The 25,671-nt window shown below is 38.0% G+C and overlaps 2 protein-coding genes across 2 annotated transcripts in view; one reads left to right on the top strand and one right to left on the bottom strand.

The window, feature by feature from the left end:
- Positions 1-1,121: 1,121 nt before the first annotated feature.
- On the bottom strand, positions 1,122-1,886 carry LOC129925758 (uncharacterized). The gene has a single exon (XM_056026213.1). The coding sequence runs from the start codon at positions 1,884-1,886 to the stop codon at positions 1,122-1,124; it is 765 nt and encodes a 254-aa protein (XP_055882188.1).
- A 1,717-nt stretch (positions 1,887-3,603) lies between these two features.
- The window catches only part of LOC106066212 (polynucleotide 5'-hydroxyl-kinase NOL9-like), a 329,067-nt gene continuing 306,999 nt past the window's right edge, over positions 3,604-25,671 (top strand). Inside the window, exon 1 of the mRNA XM_056027008.1 lies at positions 3,604-3,614. The gene's annotated coding sequence lies outside the window, so the exon portion shown is untranslated. The remainder of the gene's footprint in view (positions 3,615-25,671) is intronic.

The raw sequence follows: 25,671 nt of genomic DNA, 5'->3' as shown, positions 1-25,671 counted from the left end.
CACCTCTTTGTCAGCCTTCACTGTGTCTCACCTAGCAACAAGACAGATCATAGGTATTAATACACCTCAACACACCTCTTTGTCAGCCTTCACTGTGTCTCACCTAGCAACAAGACAGATCATAGGTATTAATACACCTCAAAACACCTCTTTGTCAGCCTTCACTGTGTCTCACCTAGCAACAAGACAGATCATAGGTATTAATACACCTCAAAACACCTCTTTGTCAGCCTTCACTGTGTCTCATCTAGCAACAAGACAGATCATAGGTATTAATATACCTCAACACACCTCTTTGTCAGCCTTCACTGTGTCTCATCTAGCAACAAGACAGATCATAGGTATTAATACACCTCAACACACCTCTTTGTCAGCCTTCACTGTGTCTCACCTAGCAACAAGACAGATCATAGGTATTAATACACCTCAACACACCTCTTTGTCAGCCTTCACTGTGTCTCATCTAGCAACAAGACAGCTCATAGGTATTAATACACCTCAAAACACCTCTTTGTCAGCCTTCACTGTGTCTCACCTAGCAACAAGACAGATCATAGGTATTAATACGGTCTGTTAATGTGTCTCACCTCAACACACCTCTTTGTCAGCCTTCACTGTGTTTCACCTAGCAACAAGACAGATCATAGGTATTAATACGGTCTGTTAATGTGTCTCACCTCAACACAACTCTTTGTCAGCCTTCACTGTGTCTCACCTAGCAACCTATTTCAACCTATTTCAGTTCACCAACCTTCTAACAAGTCTTCATCATTTCACCTCATCAAACCTCATGCCAGCCTTCAATGTGCTCCATCTCATCAACCCTCTTATCCAGTGTTTCCCAAAACTGTGCTCTGCGGGACCCTAGTGTTCCTCGAGGCCTGAATAGGTGTACTACCAACTAAGTGGAATAATGAACTGGTCATATCACATAACATGGCTAGGCACCAGTGGCGTACCGAGGGTGCCAGGCGCCCGGGGCGGCATACTCTGTTGGCGCCCCCCCCCCCCAATTAGTATGCGTAATCTATATTTGCATTAAAACAATAACCAATCAATAAATTATTTTTTTTTATTGTAAACAAAGTTAATGAACAATCTGAAGCAACATTAGCCATTTCTTATAGAACTACTTTTCGTGATCTTGCACTAGCAAAGTTGTCAATGACATCATCAAAATTAATTGTTTCGATCAGCTCCTTTTCTATGCTTTGCAATGCCAAGTCTGACAGACGCTCCTGACCCATTGAAGCTCTCAAATAAGTTAAAATGATTTTTAGTTTACTAAAAGAACGCTCACAGCTAGCAACTGACACAGAGATTGTCAGCATAATTTGCAAAACAATTCGCAAGTTTGGAAATATGTCATTGCCATATGAAATAATAAATGAAAGTAATTCTAATGGGCTGCTTGGGGTAGCATTGGTAGCATCTGGCCGGGTTTTCAGCAACATACTGCAGTCACTGATTTCTACGAACAGTTCAGTTCCATCGATATCAGTTTTATAAAAGTCAGCCAGCGTAGCACAGTGCTGTTGAATATCATTAGAGGTATCATTAGCAAACAATTTGCTGATGTTGAATAGAAATCCAAACTTTTCATCTAACGTCCTCAGACGACCAAATCGTGTTGTCATCTCCTGGATTAGTCTATCAATAACTGATTTCATAATGCGAGTTATTTCTTCAACCGCAGCGAGTCCTGCATCACCAGCATTTTCACCAGGCATCTGTTTTCCACGTTTAATTCTTCCTTCTATCCTAATTCCCAATTTTTCACACAGAACTTTAGCTGCATTGACTGCAGTGATGCAAAAATCTTCTCGAATGCTACTTAGCCGTTGCTGCAGTCCTTCTAAATCCAGTGCTGCGTCATGGAAATTCATTGATGGATCTTGCAGTCTTGCACCTGCCTAGTGACGCCACTGGTAATACCCATTTTGGCACCCCCTACTCTCCGGCACCCGGGGCGGATGCCCCCCGCCCCCCCCCCCCCTCGGTACGCCACTGCTAGGCACTCTCATTCCGATCTAATGAAGAAAGCCTAAGGTTACACAAGTTTTACACAACATTGTTGTTTATTGTGTATCATAACACATTAAAATTTATTTCCATAAAAAGGATATCCTTCAATTTAAATTTCTTTCTTTAGTTGTTTAAGATTAAGACAGTTAAGTAGAATTGTTTATATCTAGTAACTTTCATTCAAAATGTAAAAATACAAAACCCAGGAAAATAATGTCCTACATATTAAGTAAGTATTTTTAAAAATATCAAGCAAAGGGTAGACAACTTCTGTGAGTCAAAGAAATATGCCATATATTATGATTTAAATATTTCTTAATATAAGGCAACCAACAAATTTGTAATATATATAGAATTAAACTTTATATTTAAAAATATATATATATTATTCTTTTATTATCGTTGATTTGCCACATAAAACGTAGAAACAATACAATAAAAGTGTTGCTGATTACTTGTTAATAGTGTTAAAAACTACAAATTTAGAAAAAGAATAACTGATTCTTATTTGTTGAACCTTATATATGTTGTTTTGTTCTACATCTAGCAATATATTGGTTTGTTCATACACCGTATGAATGCACAATCTATTTTAAATTATATCCAGTCATCTTAAGTTCCTGATGAGCTTACTAAAATGCTGTGTGGCCTCAATCTTGGGTTGACGAAAAGTTAACATTAGAAAACCGGTACCTGTCTGTCAACTTGTGGAGGCTTCCATACTAGTGATTTGGGAAAGCGGTCATAGTAATAAAGTTCCTTTGGACCTCTCAGCCTGTATACAATGGCGTGGGACTTTATGACTGAGTGATGTACAAGAACAGTTTTTTTGGATTGATTAGCCCGCTTTGACAATGGACAACCTGGTGATGGTCAAGTTTGGACAGTTCATTAGCAATGTAAACGTGATTTGTTGTGTGAACCGTGAACTTACGTCAGTGTCTTATGTGTTGTTGGCAATGTCATCTCTTCAGTACTGAATATAAAAAAAAACAACTATATGACTGTATCTATGATTTATCACATTTAAACTATTTACATTGAGACCAACGGTGTGCAAAACGGAGATTACCCTCTCAGACCTAGAGGTATATATATATATAAGGGGGGGGGGGGAGCTTACGCCTCTTTTGGGGGGGGGGCTTCATCCTTCTTTTTAGTAATTCCAGACTCTCTAATTTTCTAATTTATTTATTCATCAAAGTCCTGCGGTTTTTTACTTAATTATGATGGCTGTGTGCACTCGATTGTTGAGCCATTATCTTGTAAGATATCTTACAGAAGCTGTTCTATAGTTCTATAGTTTTCATGGTTTCGAGTTCTCTAGGTGTTGTACTCATCGGGTGTTATCTGTATTGAAGAATATAAATATAATTAAAAAAAAACAACAACAAGGTTATCCAAATGTACAACTCTATCTCTTAATAATATAGAAGTTATTTGCTTTTCAGTTATCAAACAGAATAGGTATTTACCAATATTTAATTGAAAAATTTGTTAATTTTTAATCAATTCCTGTTTTGTTAGGTAAAATAAATAATTAAAAAAAAAATTCAACTTGATCGGAGAATGGGTTAGGGCGACAGTACGTGTACAATTATCATAGGGGACAAACCCCCCAGATATTTAGATATCTTTTCATACTTACAGAATAATTTTTCTTTTTAGTATACAAAATTAATATACATATATATATATATAAATATATATATATATATAAATATAAATATATATATATATATATATATATATATATATATATATATATATATATATATATATATATATATATATATATATATATATATATATAATTAATTGAATAATTGGTTAATTTTTAACATTAATTCATGCTTTGTTAGGTACACCAAATAGCAGTGTAAAAATTTGAGCTTCATCCGAAAATGGATGTTGGAGATATAACATCTTCAATATTTGTACCCGGCAGACAGAGTTGATAAAAGCTTTGTAAAAAGACGCAAGGCAAAGTTCTTTTTAAGAAGGTTATATTTTGAAAATGTATAAAGACGAAACCAGAGTTTTGCAATCGAAACTTTTCCCAAAGACACAGGGCCTATATAATCTGTACAATTTCTAGAAAAATCGATGGAGCAGTTTTTTTTGGTCGGTGTCCACTCAATTTTTATTTTCATTTTTTTTGACCCCATGATGAATTTGCAAGTTTTAATAAAGAATAGTACAGTTCACAATTGAGTGATTTAATTATATCAGTGATGCCCAAAATACGGCCCGCGGGCCAGGACGTGGTTATATCCGGCCCGCCGAAACATTGACACAAAGTGGAGAAAATCCCTTCCAAAATACAAAAGGTTGAAAAATGTATCTTTACCTACTTAGGACTCTCATATTTTCTCTGATGTATTGATACCATGACCTTTAACGTTTGTGCGTTTATGAACAGACTCTGAATGTAAAATCTACCAGGAAAAGTGGGCAAAATCTTTACTAGTTTGCGAAACATGACAATAAGCCAACATATTTGTTTTATAAAAAAAAGTGTGGCTGTTTAAAAAAAAAACCCATATATATCGGCATTATAAACTAATGATTATGGGTTTCAAAAAAGAATAAAATATTGTTTCACTACAACTAGAGATTTGAGGCTCGATATGAATACTAACCAAAAAGAGACCTACACTGTTGCTAACATTTGAAGTAGACAAATGAAGTTATTTTCTGACGCGTAAAACATATAATCGTCATATATCAAGTGAATGTAGCACTACATCCAAAGGGTTCTGGTAAAATAGTTTCAGAACAATTTCATTTAGTTTTTGTAACTTTTCGGTCATGTGGCCCGCGAGACGAGTGTCGGAAATTAAAATGGCCCGCAGGTCGAATTAGGTTGGGCATCACTGAATTATATCATTAAATCAATATAGGGCCTACATCAATTGTTTTTACTTAAAGCTGCTACATAAAGATGTATAATGTATTTGATATAATTGACTTCAACACCTGCTACCTTTAAAGTTAATGAACGAATTGTTTGTTTGGTACACGGGAAGGATCAAACACCGGAACTTCCCGCAAACTATTTTTAATTTTTAGTGTGCACCACGTGATCCAGCGAACGAGAAACTCTTTCTGTCGATTGATTGAAGCGCATAGGTCGTTTTTTTTTTTCCCCCTTTCTTTAGTCTCTTTGAGTGTTCTCAAGAATTCGCTCTTCCTCTCTCTCTGGAGAGTTCTCAAGAATCTACCCCTCTCCCTACCCGTCCTTTTCTACTACCTTATACCTCTGGGGACCAGGCAGTAAACTAAATAGCCCAATGGGCTGATGTCAGTTCATTTTGAAGTCTATTGTAACAGACACAATCCTAGCAGATGGCGATGTTGATAGACGGGGAAAGCAAAGGCATTGCGCTGAGATCACCTGAATCCGGTAGATCTTAACTCTTTCTCTCCGTAATTATTTTTCATTTTGCTCATTTGTAGTTCACTTCCCTGTTATGATTAAACTTCAATCACTTTGTAATCAAAAAATATTTTATTTTGTATAGAGTTAAATGGAATGCATGCTATTTATATATATATATATATTATATATATATATATATATATATATATATATATATATATATATATATAACACTAATTAATGTTTATAAAACCAAAAAATAATTTAAAGTGGTCAAATCAATGATGGTATCGTCGATCAGGAAGGAGAGAAAGAGTTAAGACTATTTATCGATCGAAACATTAGTATATTAGTAGCCTATTGCTCAAGTATTTTTTTTACCTCGTTTTTCAGTAGCCAAATAAGTCAATAGTAGATATATATCATCATATGGTTCACTTGTCAGGCCAATGTAGTCTTCGATAAATGTGTCAGTGACTTTGCGGGTATTACTTTGGTATACAGAAGGTAAGAAAGCCAAATGTCAAAAAAAAAAGGGCATTATTGCATCAGTTTCTGTCCTTATCTTTACATGTGTGTGTGTGTAGCTCGTCCGTGAGAATGTGTTCACAACATGCTAGAGATGTGTGCTGTGTTAAGTCAATGTGTGTATTGAAGCCTTAGTTTACTGACTTGGTTTTATTATGTCTAGAATACTCGAGAACATTATTTAGAAGGCAAATGATAAAAAGAGGGTTGGGGCTGGGAGGGGAGAGAAACCCCAAATTAATCCTATTACTTCCCAAATCACTAATACGGTGGCGTCAGGGCGCCACAAATTAGAGCAGGGCCGGCCTTAGGTAGCTGGAGGTCCTAGGCAAAGTGAATTTGGTGAAATGAAATAGAAAAATTAAAAATAATTACGCAATTTATTAAAAATCTAGTGTACTTATCTTATCTTATATAATACAGACGTTACTTCAAAAAAGAAGATGATTACGTCCTACGCGTCATGCATTTAGTCATGCATATTAACCAATGACTTAAATTCTGCTATTTATTCTCTAGAAATATCATTCAACTCCCTGTAATATGCCCCACCAATCAGAAGCCCTAGGCGGCTGCCTGGTTTGCCAATGCATAAAGCCGGCCCTGATTAGAGTTTGACGCACTACTGTATACATACATTTAAAGAAGGTCGGTTTTAAATTCTTCTTCTGTAGTGCCATCGTCTTACATGGTTAGTTGACGCCATTAGAAACATCTTTGTTACGAGTTACAGCCCATCTTCTCTTTATTTGTGATCTAATGTTAAATTTCTCTTTTAGACTTTGCGATCTAGAGTCTATATCTTATCTTCTAGGTTACAGACGTTACTTCAAAAAAGAAGATAATTACGTCCAACTCATTTCATGTGTCAATCTAGTTTGTTAAGGGGCAGGGTGTCATGTGACCAGCACAACGACCAACCGCCTTTACTTTCCCCAACTAAAGTCTCCATGTACATTGTCTTTATTAAATACAATTCAATAATATTTATTACATTAAAAAAAATATAACTTCATTATTTCTACTCTAATTTGAGTTCCGTTGGACAAGAAAATATATTTACTATTGATACATTGTTCTTCTTACTAAACTCAAACAAATTGTACACATGTTTGAATGATGTTGAAATTGACGACCTATTCATAACTACCAGATTTTTTCACAAGAATCGTATGAGCTTTTTGTTTTATTCCAGTCTTCTTTCCAGTTTTTGAAGTCTTACCTGCAGTCATTGGACCGTGGAGGCAGATGTTGTGTTTGTTTTAACTCCCTCGCGGCATCGCCACGTTGCATCTTGTGAAGGTGAGAGTCACTGGGGCACGCCACTCAGTTCATATCAGTTAGCACGACGTGATGGTACTTGTCAGCTGTGGACTGACGATGCTGATGGTGCTATGGTGCGACCACATCAAGATGCTTGTAAAATGTTAAACGTTTTAGATGTACCTTCAAAGTTGAAGATAATCTACTACCTAATCAAAAACTCTAGCAGGACCACGGGGAAGGGTAGCGGACAGGTCTTGAACCCGGGTCCATCAAGACGACCGAACTTCACTACAGCGGGCATACCAGGCAGCCATCATTGTTCTGACCACGCGGTTACATAGGAAGTCGGTGATGCATTAGCGAGGTCGACGGTATTGACCCTAGAGCATGAACTCGTAAACTAATGTTTACTTTAGTACCGAGTCTGATCCCACTGATATGACCTACATAGAAATTAGGTCAAGAGCTTAATCTCCTCTGTTCAAGGAACAGAGGCGGGAGACCAATGCCTCTTAAAGGAAACAGAAGCAGATAGGGAAAGATGGAACTCCGTGATGAAAAAGGTGGATTGAAACAATGGGAGATAAGCCAAAAAGTTTTCAGAAGCTTCCTTATCGTGAGAGGAGTTAGAATTTATTACTAAAATTTTCACTTAAAACATATTGTATAAAAAGATTCTTAATTTATTAAAAATGTTTGTTTCAATGAAATTAAATTATCTCAAACAACATTATATTCTAATTTATTATTTTCTATTATGGATTCTACATCGTAAACAAAGAAAACAAGATTATTATATTTTATTTAAAATATATCCTAATGCAAGCTTCTTATTTTACAATGAAGTGCCTTCACTTTAAAAAAAAAAAACCTGAGCAATGGATCTATTACCACATCAATTAATATTTCAATGTGTAATTAGCAATCTAAACCACTAAAGATACTGTAAATAGTTAGTCCTTCAGGATAATTTTTTTTTCTTTTTACTTCTAATTGTACTTGTCGTGTTGACACTGAAAACTGGAGATAGCTTCAGTGACATCGCCACATAGCTGCTTGGGTGATTAAAACACTACCCTTTAATTTTAACATCGACAGGAGGACAGTTGAAGACTTGTTTTTTTATTGGTCCCACGTTGATCGCGTCTGAAAGAATGACGCTGGTCAACTCTATGATAGATAGTTATACAAACGTGAACACTGTGCGCATATAGATGTCGCAGAACTGTGTATACATGTTTTAACGTGGACATAAAAGGTGCAGTTCATGCAAATGAGCTCGAGACGTCACGTGACCTTCTACTGTGATTCATAAACTCAAGTCCCCAGTGAAATAGATATTGTAAAACATTAAATTACAGCTTTTATGTAGCGCTACTTTCATGCTTATAGCATAGTCATAGCGCTTTGGTCCAATCTCGTTTGTGGACCAGTGGGGGTGGGGGGAAGGTATCTGGGAGAAGGTTTTCTGTGCTGCCTTTAGGTACTCAGTAAACACAACTATGCTCGAGTCGGGTGTCGAACCTCGAGCCCCCTTCATAGGTATCCAAGTTCAAGCGTACTTAGCCTCTCGACCACTCATCCCACATTCAGCCAGGAATGACACCAGAGTTTTTTTTTTTTACAATGAAATTCATGCGGAACATTAATATGGAATACATACACACACTTTTCAGAAACAGTTTTATTTAGGACCTGGATAACTGCGCTGTAGGTGACGTCGCTGTCGTCTGTTTTATGACGAATGTAATAACTCTTTAATACTGAATGCTGTATAAGAGCATGCTAGGATGGCGCGAAGAAGCTAGTAATAATCGGGAATTCCTTTAGTGACGTGACGGTAGATTAAAACGATTACGCGGCTTAGCTAGGAGACAGAACAATTGTTGTTTTGAGACTGCGTAGAGCAGTGTTGCCTAACCTCTGTTCCGCGGAACCCTAGTCTTCCGCGAGGCCTGAATAGGTCTTCCACGAACTACTGGAATAATTAACTAGTAGGCCACCAGAGGAATTAATCTATCTAAAAAATAAACAAAGTGTTCTGCTAAAATACTCAGAATGTGCGAAGTGAATTAATCTCTCTAAACAAAAATAAGCAAAGTTTTCCGCTAAATACTCAGGATGTGCGAAGTGTTCCGTTAAGGAAAAGGTTTGGGTAACACTGACGTAGAGTTAAGACGTCTTATTGTGATCGTCATGGACTAAGAGACATTGGACTGAGCCCCTACTGTTGTGATTAAAGATTTAAGTTTATAAGCCAGCAGTCTTTCTTATTATGTTCTAGTATGCACTGTACGTATTGTGATAGGCCTTGGCCTTGTAGTTATTGATAATAATTAATAATAATAAAAATTATAGCTTTTAAATAGCTCTACTTACATGCTTATGGCATGCTCAGAGCGCTATGGTCCAATTTCGTGTGTGAACCAGTGGGGGGAGGGGGGTATCTGGGAGATGGTTTTCCGTGCTGTCTTTAGTCGCTCAGTAAACCCAACTCTGCTCGAGTCGGGTGTCCAACCGCGAGCCTATTCATAGGTAGTCAAGCCAATCCGCTTGATGGCTGTCTAACTTCGACAGATTACTCTGGAGATGTCTGGGTTTCTTGTACGGGTGCATTAGATGCGTTTCAATGACTAAGAAACAAGGCATAGACATGTAACAAGGTTAAAGGGCTAAGTTCTGACCGTTATAGACTTGAATGAAGTTTAATACCGAAAAGTCCACAGTCGAGTCTCTGTCTGTAATACGAAGTTATTCCCTTGAAGTCCAAACACCAACTGACTAATAATAACATAAATAAACGATAACCCACTAAACCTTGACGTCACTTAATGTCCAGTTGATAAAGTCCGTCAACTATGGTGCGTCTCTATACTAACTTAAATATATAGAGTTCGTCCATCGTGGTTCGATGATGACCACTTTTGTCATCCAAGGGGGCTGAAGGCTTTGCACTGGGGTTTAGTGCCTCCTCATGTGGCTGGTGAGACCAATGTGAGCCCGGAATGTTCGGCTGTACACTGGGCAGGTTATTCCAGTGAAGACATGGCTGTGTTGGTGACTTTGCAGACTTTCATTACATTGATGTGTTAGAACAGTGAAAGACTCTAGCATTGTTTCTTATTTTATTCTGTTTTATTATTTTTATATAAACACCTATAGTCCTGCTGTTGTCCATGGTAAAAAAGTTCTATTCAACCGATTAGTTTAGTTGTATGTGTGTAGGCCTATTTGTTATCAGTTACATCTCTTGTTATTTTATTTCATACAAGCCGAAAGGGAAAGCACTGTGGAAAACTTCGGATTATGAGAAGATAAAATATTGCATAGACTCACTTCTTATCTCCCTTGCTACGTGTGGATTTGTTGAAAGTTAAAGTTTAACACCGCGATAGTAAGACGTCATCATATGCACAGACCTATTTATATATAAATATATGTGACAAGAGAGACAGACAGACACAACATTGAGAGAGAGAGATAGACAGACAGAAAGAATTTTTTTTTACACATTTTAACAAAAGTATTTTATGGACCATATACTGTAGTAGTTGTTCACGTTGAACACGCCACTTATTTTAGCAAGTGCATATAAATCTATATGTATTACAATGGCAATGTCTTTTTTTTTATATTAACATGACGGACAGACTGACTGACAGACAAAACGCACAAAAAATGCGGCTTTAATCCTGATATTCCGAAGATTAAGGTGAGTGCAGTGTCTCACATGACAACGTAGATCCAGCTGCGATCTGCATATTCTTCCGCATTTCGTTCAGACAAAGCCGTTGTCCGCCGGCGGTCTATTTAAATTTTCTTTATGTCTGCGCCTGTCTTCAGTAAGGTGTCTCCCACAGCCTTTGTGGGTGCTCTCTGTCTCATTCATAGGGCCATTTGCTGCCAGCTACTTTCCTCAATGCTGGTGAGGGCAAAATGGCGCCTTAATTTTTAAAGTGCCGGTGGGTGGGGGGGGGGCACCTCTTGCGTCTTCCTCCTTTAGCTCCCCAAACAAGATCGCCTCTAGCTCGCGGTCGTCTCCCATGTTAGATGTGTGTCCGACCCAGCGCAACTGTCGAATGGTAATTATAGTGCTTATTTACTGTCCACACCGGCCTCCAGCAGAACATAGTTACTTGTGATGTAGTCTTGCCAGTTGTATGATCATTGTGGTGGTCGGTGTTTATATCTAGTTATCTTATTTAAAACATGAGCAGAAGTTTCATCTTTCTTTCACTGGACATGGAAACACTCTTTTCCAACACGAACTGCGGGAATCTAATCGGATTGGTTATCTGTTTAGGGTCGTTATGTTATATACACTTGTCTTTCTTTCATTTCTTGAAGATTATCTCAATATGGTGCTTCTACTAGTGTGGTAGCATCACGCTGTATTATAGAGTGACTTGTGAACTCTTGTAAGGAACCTTAAATAATCAGTTTATTTTCTTACATTAATTTTTTTTGTAAAATTTAACACCTTGCCCACTTCTGACACCTAAATTTATGCATTTTAGATACCAGAACCAAAGTCTACTTTCAAACCCACAGTAATTAGTTCAGACATCGACTACAACAACTACGGCTACAACACTTTGTATTAATTACGTCCAGACGTAAGTGAAACCTGGTGATACGCCCAATCACAGATACGCCTTCATCGCAAAGATAGCACACAAAATGGGCCGACGTCTCCGAGCGTTAAAGATAAAGCCCAAGATTAACTTAACTGCAACTGTATGCGTCTGCTTGAAGATTGACACTGCGCATGCTCAGATCGCCGTACTTCCTGTTTCACAAGTTGCCGGTGAGCACTACAACCGAGAATACCCGATTGTGGCCTGTCTTTCCCCCTCAAGTTAGTTCAAGTTTGTTGTTTTTTTAACTTGAGATAAACTGTAGATATATCTCCAAGTCATGGAAAACATTTGCTGAAAATGTTATCCAGGAATGTGAACAATTTAAAAACAACAAGCACAAAAACAAAATTAAAGATACCATTCAGAATTACATAACACTTTAAAATTAGACTTGAGTGGCCAGGTTGCTATGAAAGTTTAAATTCACGTGGTCCTAAACCAAATTTACATTTAAATCTAGCTGCTAGTGTTCCTTAGGACATACTACTTCATCGGAGGAGACATCGAGAGAGAAATAGCGTTATCAATTATTTAATGGGACTAAACCCAACAAATTTAGCCATACCTGTGAATACTGAAGTATTAGTTTCCCTTGTTGCTATTAAACATCATGATCCGGGTAAGGGTGTGGAAGAAATAACGTGTACACACTTTTTACCAGACACACATACAGAGTGAGTTGATCTAAACGTTGTACAAATTAAATCTAATGACTACCAGTAGCTAATATACACGGGATCATGATAACAAAAGAAAAAAATATATAAAAGGGACATAACTCTACAAAGTTTTTTCAACATTTTAAATTGGACTTTTTACTACCAAATACTAAAACTTCATGCTAAATCTTTTAGGGGCGTATCTACGAGACGTTTGCAGTAAGTGAAACGTAAACTTGGGCTGTTTGTTTTAAAGATCTATTAACTTCATTAACCAATGCTCTAGGTTACCACTTAGTCGAGTCTAAACTAGTCAAGAACGGTAACCAATGTCCAGAAGAGTTCCAAGTATAAAAGTCTACTCCTGAATACTTAACAGCTTTTTTTTTGTTTTTTACTGCTGGCAATGTTTACTTTGACTTACGATGTCTGAGAGATGTCACGTGACATAAGTCACGTGTTAGGTTCTCTGTTAGGGAAACCTTTTGGCATTTATGCTGATACCAGCACCACAATGAAATGCTAATTAAAGTCATTTTTAGGACGTTTTTTTTAATTAATTACTAGTCTACCTACATCCATAAGGTATTTCGGTCCAGAGGATAGAGGATGTATAATGTTAATACTACTACTTTAAAAAAATATGTTCTTTCAAAGTATGTTATTATCCTAGTTATTTTTATAGGAATTATTAAATTTAAATTGTTAATATTTCAAATGTAAGACATTTGTGTGTGCTTTAATTTAAGGAGGCGCGGGTGATAAAGCGCTTTGGGCGCCACCCGGCCTTAATGGGTACCTCACACTAGTTTGGGATTGTAAAATCCAGGATTTTTTTAGGACGCTCCTGAGTCCGACCAGCTCTAGTGGGTACCTGACTTAAGTTTGGCAAAGTAAAAGGTATTTGGTTGTTGTGATGGCCACATAACGCACTCGTTAAATGTTGGCCACAGAAACAGATGACCTTTACAACATCTGCCCTATAGATCGGAAGGTTTGACACGGGAACTTTACTTTTTTATGTAACAGTGTGTTGAGTTAAAGTAAGGAATATATATCCGCATGAATCCATCATTGCTACTAAATACACAAGCAAGCAATAGAGTAACGTAAAAAATAGGGGAGAAGAATTGAAGAATTATCTTTCATTTAAAAGACATCAATACCTCTTATTCTGTACTGGTATGTCTGTACAGACAATGGCATGTGGCCAGGCACTGGTCACATAATTCTACTACTTAGTCCACTGGTCACATAACTCTACAACTTAGTGCACTGGTCACATAATTGTACAACTTACTGCACTGGTCACATAACTCTATAAATTAGATCACTGGTCACATAGCTCTATAACTTAGTGGACTGGTCACATTACTCTATAACTTAGTGCACTGGTCACATAACTCTATAACTTAGTTCACTGGTCACATAACTCTATAACTTAGTACACTGGTCACATAACTCTATAACTTGGAGCACTGGTCACATAACTCTATAACTTAGTGTACTGGTCACATAACTCTATAACTTAGTGCACTGGTCACATAACTCTATAACTTAGAGGACTGGTCACATAACTCTATAACTAAATGCACTGGTCACATAACTCTATAACTTGGAGCACTGGTCACATAACTCTATAACTTAGAGGACTGGTCACATAACTTTTTAACTTAGTGCACTGGTCACATAACTCTATAACTTGGAGCACTGGTCACATAACTCTATAACTTAGAGGACTGGTCACATAACTCTATAACTTAGTGCACTGGTCACATAACTCTATAACTAAATGCACTGGTCACATAACTCTATAACTTGGAGCACTGGTCACATAACTCTATAACTTAGTGCACTGGTCACATAACTCTATAACTTAGAGGACTGGTCACATAACTCTATAACTAAATGCACTGGTCACCTTTAGCACATAAAAAATAACGGTGACCAGTGGACTACATTTGTAAATGTTTTAACCATGACAATTAGCATAACTAACTTGTTAAATATTCAGGACTTGTATGACTTAGATACTGTACTAAACATTCTTCATCAAATGTTGTCCGATAAATATAAATCCTCGCTCTTTTCCTGTATGTGTGTGTGTGTGTTGAAACAAAGGAACAGAAGTTCATTCGCACGTGCCAAAGTTTGCACAAAAGTGACAGACAAAGTTATGCTTCAAATGTTTTCTGTTGACAATTAAAAAAAAACAACAGTTATCAGCTTGATGTGTTTAGAATTATCTGGCCAAGTTTGTCTAAAAACAGAATGTGTCGGTTAGTTGCCTGCTATCGTGTCCAGTGGCAGATCTAGAATAGTTGCTAGATCGTTGTTTTTTTTAAAATAGTAAACAAGTAAAATTTGTAAAAAATACTTGTAACAAAAAAGCTTATCTAGGGAGAAGAACTTCGCACTTGCAAGTATATCTCTCAATAATGGAGTAGTTATTTCCCTTATTCGATATTTAACAAAATAATTAATTGCAAATAATTATTTGACTATTGAATAATTTTTAAAATTGATTCCTGTTTTGTTAGTTACAATAAATAATTGATGTCAATTTTAACTTGATCCGAGAATGGGTGTAGGAGAAATATTAAGAGACCAAACCCTACATGTTTAGCCATATCTGTAAATATTTCTCACCTCATCATTCATAAATATATATATTACATACTGAACTTTGTCATAATCGAAACTACGTCATTAACAGTTCAAGAGAGTATTTTTAAAAATTGATTTGTTATATAATCCAAAAGAAAATTTTGTATATGTGTATATTTGTTTTAGACATGACCGTGTGATTGTCAAAGAGTTGAGCCGAAGGCACTTCGAGCTCTAGGCATGTAAGCCTGCTTGAACAAACCGTTCAGCATGGAAGAGGTCCAACTCAATGTCTATGTAAAACATTGCTATTTCCGATATATCCGGCACTTCGGGCACATGGACTAGAATACATAGCCGAAGGCCGAGCACACCGGGAACCCCTGCCATTTTCCTTTGTTGTACCAAGCTAACCGTGCAGGACTCGCCATTTGCGTAACGGTCCCTTGAGTAACGGCGCATTGATTATCGATAGGACCGTGGAAGCTCTCTTTCAACTCCACACCGTGCAATGAGAAAGCTCTCGCATTCCCTTGGACACTCCCACAGGAGTTTTGTTTTGCGATTCATTTAGCCTATTCACTTCCTCGAGTAATCGTTTCCACCCGTGTGCCTCGTCAAGGCAGAATAGCGTACCCGGGTTAGACATAACCTACATATTCACTGGAGCGGTTCAATGATCAAACTGAGATATAGATGAAAGGATTTTTCTTTTTCTTGGATAAAGGTAATCTACACAATTCCAGGGCAATAAATTACAACTGGATGACCAACATTTAACAGTTGTTCTGATCCAAGGAGCTGAACTCCCACCTATGTAGGCAACAATTTTCTCCCGAGCACCAATGAGTCTCGCTACATCCTTCACAATGTTATTATAGTCAAAACAACGTATCAGTCGATACAAAACAATTAGTTATTCTGTCCTATATGACTCAATGTCCACAGGTCCATTTGTTCTTCTGCCCAGAAGCCTATTTTGTTGTACTTTAAATAAGCCAGAGGTGCAGTGGCGAGTGGTAAAACGCTTGGCTTAGGAACATAGCTAAAGGGGTACCGGGTTAGATTAGAAACCTTCTGAAGACTGGGATTTTTAATTTCGTTCTCTTTCGGGCGCCTCTGAGTCGCCCCAGCTCTAATGGGAACTTGACCTTAGTTGGGGAAAATTATAGTCGGTTGGTCGCTGTGCTGACCACATGATCCTTCTTTAACCGTGACCTTTACATCATATGTCCTATACATTGTAGATCTCAAAGGGGAACTTATATATATTTATAAATGACTCTTTTTTGTATAATCAAACCCTAAGCAATTATCGTCTTCTAAAACATCTCTTGACGCATATAACATCAAAGTACATTCATTACATTCCTTCTTACATTTAATTACATATTACATTCATATAGCGTGGTCGAGAGGCTAAGTGCATTTGAACTTGGCTTGTCTTGGCTACCTAGAAGGGGGCTCGAGGTTCGACACTCGACTCGGGCAGAGTTGCGTTTACTGAGCGCCTAAAGGCAGCACGGAAAACCAACTCCTAGATACCCCCTCCCCCCCCCCCCCCACTGGTCCACAAATGAGATTGGACCAAAGCGCTCTGAGCATGCTATAAGCATGAAAGTAGCGCTATATAAAAGCTATAATAATAATATAATAATAATAATATTCAAGGAAACATTCTGGCATTGTCAGGCCTATTTTTGTTGTATGGGTATACACCTATGCACAATACATATGTATCTTTCCGTGTATCATTGTGCATTTATCAATCCCATCAGCACTTCGCATGTCACCACGCCCCAATGTAAGATAAATACTCCGACACTTCGGCGAGAGATAAGATTTATATCGGAAGTTGAACCTTTCCCCCAGAAGTCTGCCTGCTACAAGCTTTCTCTGCACCGAAATGTAACGAATCGAAATCTTTTCTCGCTCTGCAGCCCGAGGGTCGTGATCTTTGTCCGCCCTCTTTCCTTGACACCCCCCAGCGCCCCATCTGGTATGGCACAAAAAAAAACAAAAAAAACAGAAGGCGTCTCCCTTGGGGATATTTACTCTCAGCTTTTGGAGGAGCAACGGACGTCTCTTTTTGTCTGTAGCCTCGATATGACCTCAAGTTACGTACACGGCAGACCTCTGAACTAGGTAACGAGCTCAAAGTGTTAGACTCTAGGTAATGTCCATATGAGATACTAGACCAGCGGTCCTCATATTGTGACTAAGCAATATCTGTTAGAGATTTTCATTTAAGGCGGGAAAACTATAAATAGCTCGATCTCTTGATGTATCCGGTGAATATAAAGAAGGAAATGTTGAAAAACTGGTTTTTAAAGTCAAGTAAAATCTCCCCCCCCCCTTTTTCTGATCTTGCGGTCTTTAGGGCAGATGATGTAAAGGTCATCTGTTTTGTTTGGCCTACGGTTAACGAGGGTGTCATGTGGCCAGCACAATGACCAACCGCCTTTACTTTTCCCCAACTAATGTCAGGTGTGGGTGGACTAAGAAGGCGCCCCAAAGATCCCGAAATTACAAACCCCAGTCTTCACCAGGACTAGAACCCGGGACACAAGGTTCAGAAGCCAAGCACTTTATCGTTCAGCCACCGCAACTCCGGATTTTAAAAGGTATATGATAATTTATTAGCACTTTTAGCACAACAGAATGATGTTAGCACTTTTAGCACCACAGAATGACGTTAGCACTTTTAGCACCACAGAAAAGTACATTCAAATAAATATATATCTGCTAATTCGTTCATGCCAATAAAGAACACCACAGTGAATTTAAAGAACTCTTAAGAGTTGTAAAGTTTGACTATTTTTTTGCAGAGTATTCCAATCGAAACAAAAAGTCTCCTTTCACGTGAAACTTTTTTTAAAGACGTCGGTTTAATTGTGAAGTCTCTATTCATTTGTATAATTGTAGTATTAAGATGATTTAATTATAATAAATAATGTGTAGAAAATAGACTTTATGAAGTGCTAGAGTTTTATTTTTGTTTTATATTTACAGCCAACATTTTAATTTGTCCAAGTGTGTCGTGTGTGATGGATTTAAATAAAATTCAAGGGTCACAAAGTGAGAACCGTTCCATCACGTGTGTCCACGTGAGACGAAAAGTCCAGCAGGCAACCATCAAAAACAAAATAAGTCAGCAGACGAAGGATTTATTTATTGACCTCTGGCTGTAAACAACCGGGGACTCTTAAGAGCAGAAGTGAAATCGCTGGGAGGTTAGAGAAGTCATGTCACGTGGTCTTTTAAAACCTCTTTGTTTTATTGTTTCTGTCATTCCAACCATGTCTGTCTCACTCCGTCTCTCTCGCTCTTTATCTGTCTCTATCTTTCTCTGTATCTCTCTCTTTGTATCTATCGCTCTTTATCTGTCTCTATCTTTCTCTGTATCTCTCTCTTTGTATCTCTCGCTCTTTATCTCTCTCTTTCTCTGTTTCTCTCTCTTTCTCTGTATCTCTCGCCCTTTCTCTGTCTCTCTTTCTCTCTTTCTCTGTAGCTCTCTAGGACTCTCTCATTAAGCCTCTCTCTCTCTTTTTCTCGATCTTTCTCTCTTTTGCTCTTTTTCTGTCTTTTTCTCTGTCTCTTTTTCTCTGTCTCTTTTTCTCTGTATCTCTCTCTCTCTCTTTGCCACTCACTGTATTACTGTTTCTTTCTCTCTCTCTTTCTCTCTATTTGTTTCTCACAATGTCTACCTATTTGGCTCCGTCTCTTTCTCTCTGTCTATCTCTGTTTTGCCTCTCTCTCTCTCTCTCTCTGTCTCTCTCTGTGTCTCTATCTACCTATATCTCTATCAAACTCTTTGTCTATTTATGTTTCTCTCTCTCTCCCTATCTCTCTCTCTCTCTCTCTCTCTCTCTCTCCCTCTCTCTCTCTCTCTCTCTCTCCCTCTCTCTCTCTCTCTCTCTCTCTCTCTCTCTCTCTCTCTCTCTCTCTCTCTCTCTCTCTCTTGCTTTACTTCTCAACTCTCATTACAAACCTAAGATTTACTTGTCCACTGACGGACTATTTTTTTTTTATCTCCAATAAACTTTTCTTGACCACTCCCGATTTTAACGAACTACTTTCATTAACAATATCACTACACTAACAGTCACGTGACACTTATCGTCACCCTCTCTCTCTCTTTTATTGCTCTATACGTTTCACACCCCCGCCCCATCCAGCATTTTATCTCGGCTCACTTCCATCAACACGCCCCTGGAATGTCTCCAACATAAATGTCAGTCTGACATTACAGCACGTGACATTTATAATTGTCTAATTTAACGCTAATTGTTATCTCGCGCTCACTAAATCACACCACTTTTGTTAACCCCGCCCCCTTCTGTGCTTCATCCTTAGATAAACTATGGTGCCGCCTATGTTGGAACTCTCTCATGAATACCAACGACTCAACTGTCAACACACAGCGAGAAGTCAAGAAAGTTCTACTTTAAATAGAATTAGCTTATTAGTATCATTTTATCATTACTTTAAATAATTAAGAACTGCCCATACCACCGTATTTTCTCGCATATAATCCGCACAAGCATATACCCCGCACAAATGACAAAATTAGTATTTAAAAAAAATAATTAAACCCGCACCCATATATACCCCGCATGAGCAAAGCGTGACTAGACTTAGACTTCCGACGTCTGTCCCTCGAAACACATTCGTTTTCCGGTTGTTCCAACAAGCGATAGATCGAGTGTAACTCACGTGTGAAATATACACTGTAGATTTTCATAGACATAGCTGTATACAAAGAACTATAAGAAATATATAGACCAGCCGGTATGTCCATAGTTTCCGTTATGCTATGCTCATGAGTAAAATAAAGTGTGTATACCTCCTCCCCGCACTTTTGTATACCCCGCACAGTAACCACCGTTTGAAAAACCCGCGAAAATACGGATTTTTTTTTTTTTTGGCAGCGCTTAGTTGCAGTCGCGGGTGATCAGTCCAAGAAAACAGCTGACCTGTCTCGGGAGACATACTCCCTTGCTAATCTGTTCGATATAATAATTAAATAATGCGAATGTCTTCGATTCCGAAGATTAGGGATGGATGCATTGTTTCACATAACTACGCAAACAAAGTTGTGACCTGCATATTCTTCCACATCTGATGCAGACAAAGCCGTTGTACACCATGGGTGTATTTTATCATTAAATATATATATATATATATATATATATATATAGTTCGTCCATCGTGGTTCGATGATGACCACTTTGTCATCCAGAGGGCTGAGGGCTTTGCACTTAGGTTTTATGCCTCCTCATGTGGCTGGTGAGGTCAGGACATGGAGATGTAAAGTGCAGGATAGATCAGGATGGAGAGATGTGCTAGATCAGGTCAGGGCTCTCCATGGACATAAGTATCACTTGGATGGATGGATACTATCTCCTGTACAATACAAATCTAGCTATTTATAGTTGTCAGCTCTAAATGAACGTATTGATTAAAAAAAATTGATCAATGGAATATGTCCAACTAAAAGACTTGTGAAGTGTAAATACAGAAATCAAGATAAAAAGTTTAGCCATAAAAATATCTACACTGGTTTAACTCTTTATCTCCGTAATTATTTTTCCATGTTCTTACTGAATTGTTCATTTTTTACGTTTGTTCATTCTACCATATTATGATCGAACATCAATAACATTTGTGTTTGTAATCAGAAAACATTACTTCTGGCATAGAATGAAATGAGAATGCATGCTCTATTTATACATAACAAATAGTTTAGAAAACCAAAAATCAATTTAATTTAATGGGGTTAAATCAACGATATTATCGTTGATTAGGAGAGAAAAAGTTACACACTTTTCTTGGTTTAAACACTTTTCTCATTAGATTTACATTTTTTTAACCCTACTGGTCGATGCCATGTAGGTCTTCCTAATAAATAGTTCTATTTCAGTCGGCCGGTACTTCACTGACCAGATAACTCACCCAGGTTCACCCAGTGCGACAACCGGGTCGTGTCTTTATCCTAGCATCGCACGCGCGCGCGCACAAACATAAACAGAAAAACAAAACGGAAAGGCCACTCGTCATGTTTGCTACCCGGCATTTATTTTAAGAAACCATGTTGTTGTCCCCCCTTTCGCAGCAGATTACGTCCCCTTGTTCCCAGCAGAAGACCTGATACCGAGATAACGCGCCATGGCATCGTAATTTCAGAGGAGAGTTTTTGGGTTGGCATTCGTTGACAGGGTGAGCGGGCTGCCGTACACACACATACATATATATGTGTGTGAGAGACAGAGAGAGAGAGAGAGAGAGAACGGGAAAGAGAGAAAGAGAATGAGAGAGAGAGAAAGAGAGAAAGAGAAAGAGAAAGAGAAAGAGAGAAAGAGAATGAGAGAGAAAGAGAATGAGAGAGAAAGAAAGAGAGAGAAAGAGTGAGAGAGAAAGAGAAAGAGAGAAAGAGAAAGAAAAAAAGAAAGAAAAAGAGAAAGAAAAAGAGAAAGAAAAAGAGAAAGAAAAAGAGAATGAGAGAAAGAGAAAGAGAGAGAGAGAAAAAGAGAAAGAGAGAAAGAGAAAGAGAGAGAGAGAGAGAGAGAGAAAAAGAGAGAGAGAAAGAGAGAGAAAGAGAAAGAGAGAAAGAGAAAGAAAGAGAAAGAGAGAGAGAGAAAGAGAGAGAAAGAGAAAGAGAGAGAAAAAGAAAGAGAGAGAGAGATACATGTATACATTGAAACAATCACACGTCTAAGTGGCACAGATAGAATTATATAAAATGTACATTTGAACAATTTCGTTGGGGAATCAAAGATCCGTCGGAGACTGAAGATCATTACTGTCTGTGGTCGAATGTTGACGAGGATGTAATATGATCAGCACAAATGACCCAAAATTTTGAGTTTAGTGTCAGTTGGCGACAGGGTCCTTTCCTTTTAAAGCCGGTTGCTTATGAGTCTCCATAAAAACCCAAATCCCAAATCTTCGAATCTGCAGACGAACTTCGAACCATTCGGCCTTTCTTTCATAGTGTTCAGCGTTTCTTAAACAGTAGAGCTACCAGTTTAACCTCCTCCCCCCCCCCACCCTCCCACCCGACAACCTACCTGGATAAAAGGAAAGAGGAAATACAATTTATTTTATTCTTCGACGGTGGGAGTGACAATTTTAGAAAGTTGAGAAACACTGGTCTACACACTCAAGCTACTAATAACTAACATCACGTAATGACAGATCAACACACTATAAAACATTGACATAATCACAGACATAAACAGGTAGGCTACTCAATACGCAAACAATAACACACTTAGAGGCATATACGAACATTATCACTAACACACAGGTAGAGAGAACTCTCTTTGAAGTAATGTGCAATAAATGAAATACGCCTTACTACGGTATTTGAACTATAAAGGTGCGCTTAACAAGAAGAATACGGTATGTACATTGACAAATATTTTTACAAAGCTTATATAAACTCAGTCTGTCTGTCTCGTCAAAATTTTGAACACGTTATTTCCCCCACCCCCATTCTCGGGTCAAGTTGAAACTTTGCATAATTATTCATTGACAAAGACAATACATCAATCAAAATCAAACGAACCAATTACTCAATTAATTACAGGTACAAATTAAGACTAAAAAGGGCTGTTTGAACGTCTGTATTTCGTAAGATAAGATACGGTAATTTTTTTTATTGGTTTGGTTGATACTAACAATGGAAATGATTCAGTAAATATTTAAGGTTTTGTTCCCTTAGCTAATTGTACATGTTATTTCTTCCAGACCCATTCTCTGATTAAGTTGAAAATTTCAATAATTTTTTGTTGTATCTAACAAACTACGAGTCGATTAAAAAATAACCAATTAGTCTAATAATGATTGGTAATTTTTCGTTGGATATCGAAAATGGGAAATAGCTACTACATTATTGAGGTGTAGGTGTAGAGTTATTTTTTGTTTTTATATAAATCCATTCGCTTGCACTAGGTATCGAGATTGCTTAAAGGGAAACAACTTAAAAAAAATAATTTACGAGGTGGCAGGTCTCAAGCAATACTGCCCCCCTGAATGATAACAAAGGTGGCTGCTGGTCGTATGCTCGCTAAACTGTCGTTCTATCGCCTAGATCAGGGGTGGCCAACCTTTTTCTTCCGTGCGCCAATTTTGTTCACTTCTAATTCAGATGCGCAACTCCAAATGTTACAAGTTGCAGTCCTTTAAAGAAAAGTAATTAGTTTATATTCGTACATATCAGTGTGTAGTGGAGGAAGTGATTTACTAGGCAAAAAAAAAAAGATACTTACTAAGTCTGTTTATTTTTAAACATTTCACTGTTAGCAGTTTTAAATATAAACAATGTCCCATACAGGCCAAACTATGTAACTAGCTTTAGCAAGGCTTCTGGCTCTGTTTGGCTTTTACCAAATCTGTAATATTAAAGACAGGCATAATATATCAGAAGAGGACAATCAAAATTGTATTTCCAGTAACTCTACCAGGCATTGACAGATCTAGTTTATTTAAATTGGTTTGATGATTTCCTAGATATGGCTTTGCTTCCTTATATTCCTTCCTTCCTTTCAGCATTGATTAGTAATTGAAAAAAAAACAACAGATTTATCGTGCTTGTACTTCGATGTCTCAGCACTCTCTTCATCTTTCCTGATTTTTTCTTCGGGGTGAAATGCGCCACTTATGATTGTACAATGAGCCACTTTTGGCGCACGCGTCATAGTTTGGCGACTCCTGGTCAAGATGGTCTCCGGTTCATACCCTGCCCGCTGTCATTCCCCGTCGTCCAGCGGGAGGTTTGAACTAGGAAGTAACTTTGAAATCTTTAACTTTGAAGGCACATCAGAAACATGTAAAACAAACATAAAAAGATTCCTTCTTCATAGTAATATTCCGGAATATGGAATTTAACGTTTTTTCTTTAAAATATTCTGGGTCTCCAAGATGTTTGTGACTTGTTCACCTGTCCTCTCCCCTTCTGCTAACATGTTTCTACACACTCAGACTCAGCAGCATTTTGACAAGCAACACTACGTTTATGAGGCGCGGTGGCTGAGCGGTAAAGCGCTTGACTTCCTAACCGGGGACCGGGGGTTCGAATCCTGGTGAAGACTGGGCTTTTTAATTTCGGGATCTTCGGGCGCCTCTGAGTCCACCCAGCTCTAATGGGTACCTGACATTAGTTAGGGAAAAGTAAAGGCGGTTGGTCGTTGTGCTGGCCACATGACACTCTTGTTAAACGTAGGCCACAGAAACAAATGACCTTTACATCATCTGCCCTATAGACCACAAGGTCTGAAATGGGAACTTTTTTTTTTACTACGTTTATAATAGTGATGAACGAACACAGACGCATACATTCAAACACACACACACAAGCACACTTTAACATATATCGTTACTCTGTCGTCCCACGCTCACAACTACACACTCGGCATTGCTAGCGTTCACCCAAACACCCGCGCAGAGACGGCAGCCGTGTTGACATGACGCTATCACTCTCTTGGTAGGCTACTGTAGTAAACATTTGTAGTGATGTAATCTGACTTACAGAATACTCGAGCAGACGACAAAGCTTGGTTACCAACGGTATTTTAATTGTGTTGATGTTTTCAAGCACATCTATTGGTTACATCTTGTCACGTGGTCACCTACACTTGAATACGCAACCTTTGATCACAATGGCTGATTGTTAGGAGAATAAAGAAAAATCAAAGGAAAAAAAAAAGAGAGTTTTGTATTTCGCAAACTCAGAGGCGCCCCCCCCCCCCCAAATGTGCCTGCCTAGAGTTCTCGTTAAATAGCATGAACCACTGCCAAATTAATCTCACAATCAGATTTAAAAAAAAATTGTATGATTATGAAGGACTTTCTCGTAACACTCGGCATCCTATCTCCCCACGGCAAGGAAGAGCCAAGCATGGATCAAGGATTTGGGACACTGTAAAGCATGTGATTAAATGATTATCTTGTTGATGGAGTACTTTCAGACAGAGGGTTTCACAAAGACCCTATTTCTCATTGCTGTTCTCTGGAAAAAAATATCCTTCTCTTTTATTAAGAGTCTAATAGGCAGTAAACACGGTCACCTCCTCTGTTTGTTAAGAAATGAGTGTAAAAAGATAGGCTTCGATATTTTAAGCATGGATTAAAGAAATTACTAACTTTAAATACCCAATATATTGCCTTTTCCATACAATTTCGTATTTAAAAAAATAAATGTAATCGATGCTTGAAGAGATCCGGCGTCAACATATGATTATCGAGTTTTAGCGAAAGAGCTGACAGGCAACATTTGGTGTATTTTCCCGCCCTCAACAAAGGCACTAATAATGGAAACATCTATAACTAAAAAGGTTACAAAGACAGTTTGTGTGAAAACACAATCTCAAAATCGGCAGGTTTCAATATTTTCGGAAAGAATATCAGAATGAAATTCAATCTAAGGCAAATAGTAGAGAAGAATGGAGATAAAAGGTTGGCAGATCTTGTGTGGTACCCCAACGGTCCAACAGATCAAGGGATAAATGAAAGAGAAGATGAAGTTCGATGTGAACCTGGCCTAACTGATGTCATGTAATGG

The sequence above is a fragment of the Biomphalaria glabrata genome, chromosome 4 (genome assembly GCF_947242115.1).
Source record: "Biomphalaria glabrata chromosome 4, xgBioGlab47.1, whole genome shotgun sequence".
In the NCBI taxonomy this organism is placed as follows: Eukaryota; Metazoa; Mollusca; class Gastropoda; family Planorbidae; genus Biomphalaria; species Biomphalaria glabrata.
The sequence above is the reverse complement of the archived record's forward strand: the minus strand, read 5'-3'. Positions and strand labels throughout refer to the sequence as shown.

Bases quoted from the DNA above. Each gene is read 5' to 3' on its own strand.
- LOC129925758 (XM_056026213.1), bottom strand. From the start codon at position 1,886: ATGAATTTCCATGACGCAGCACTGGATTTAGAAGGACTGCAGCAACGG.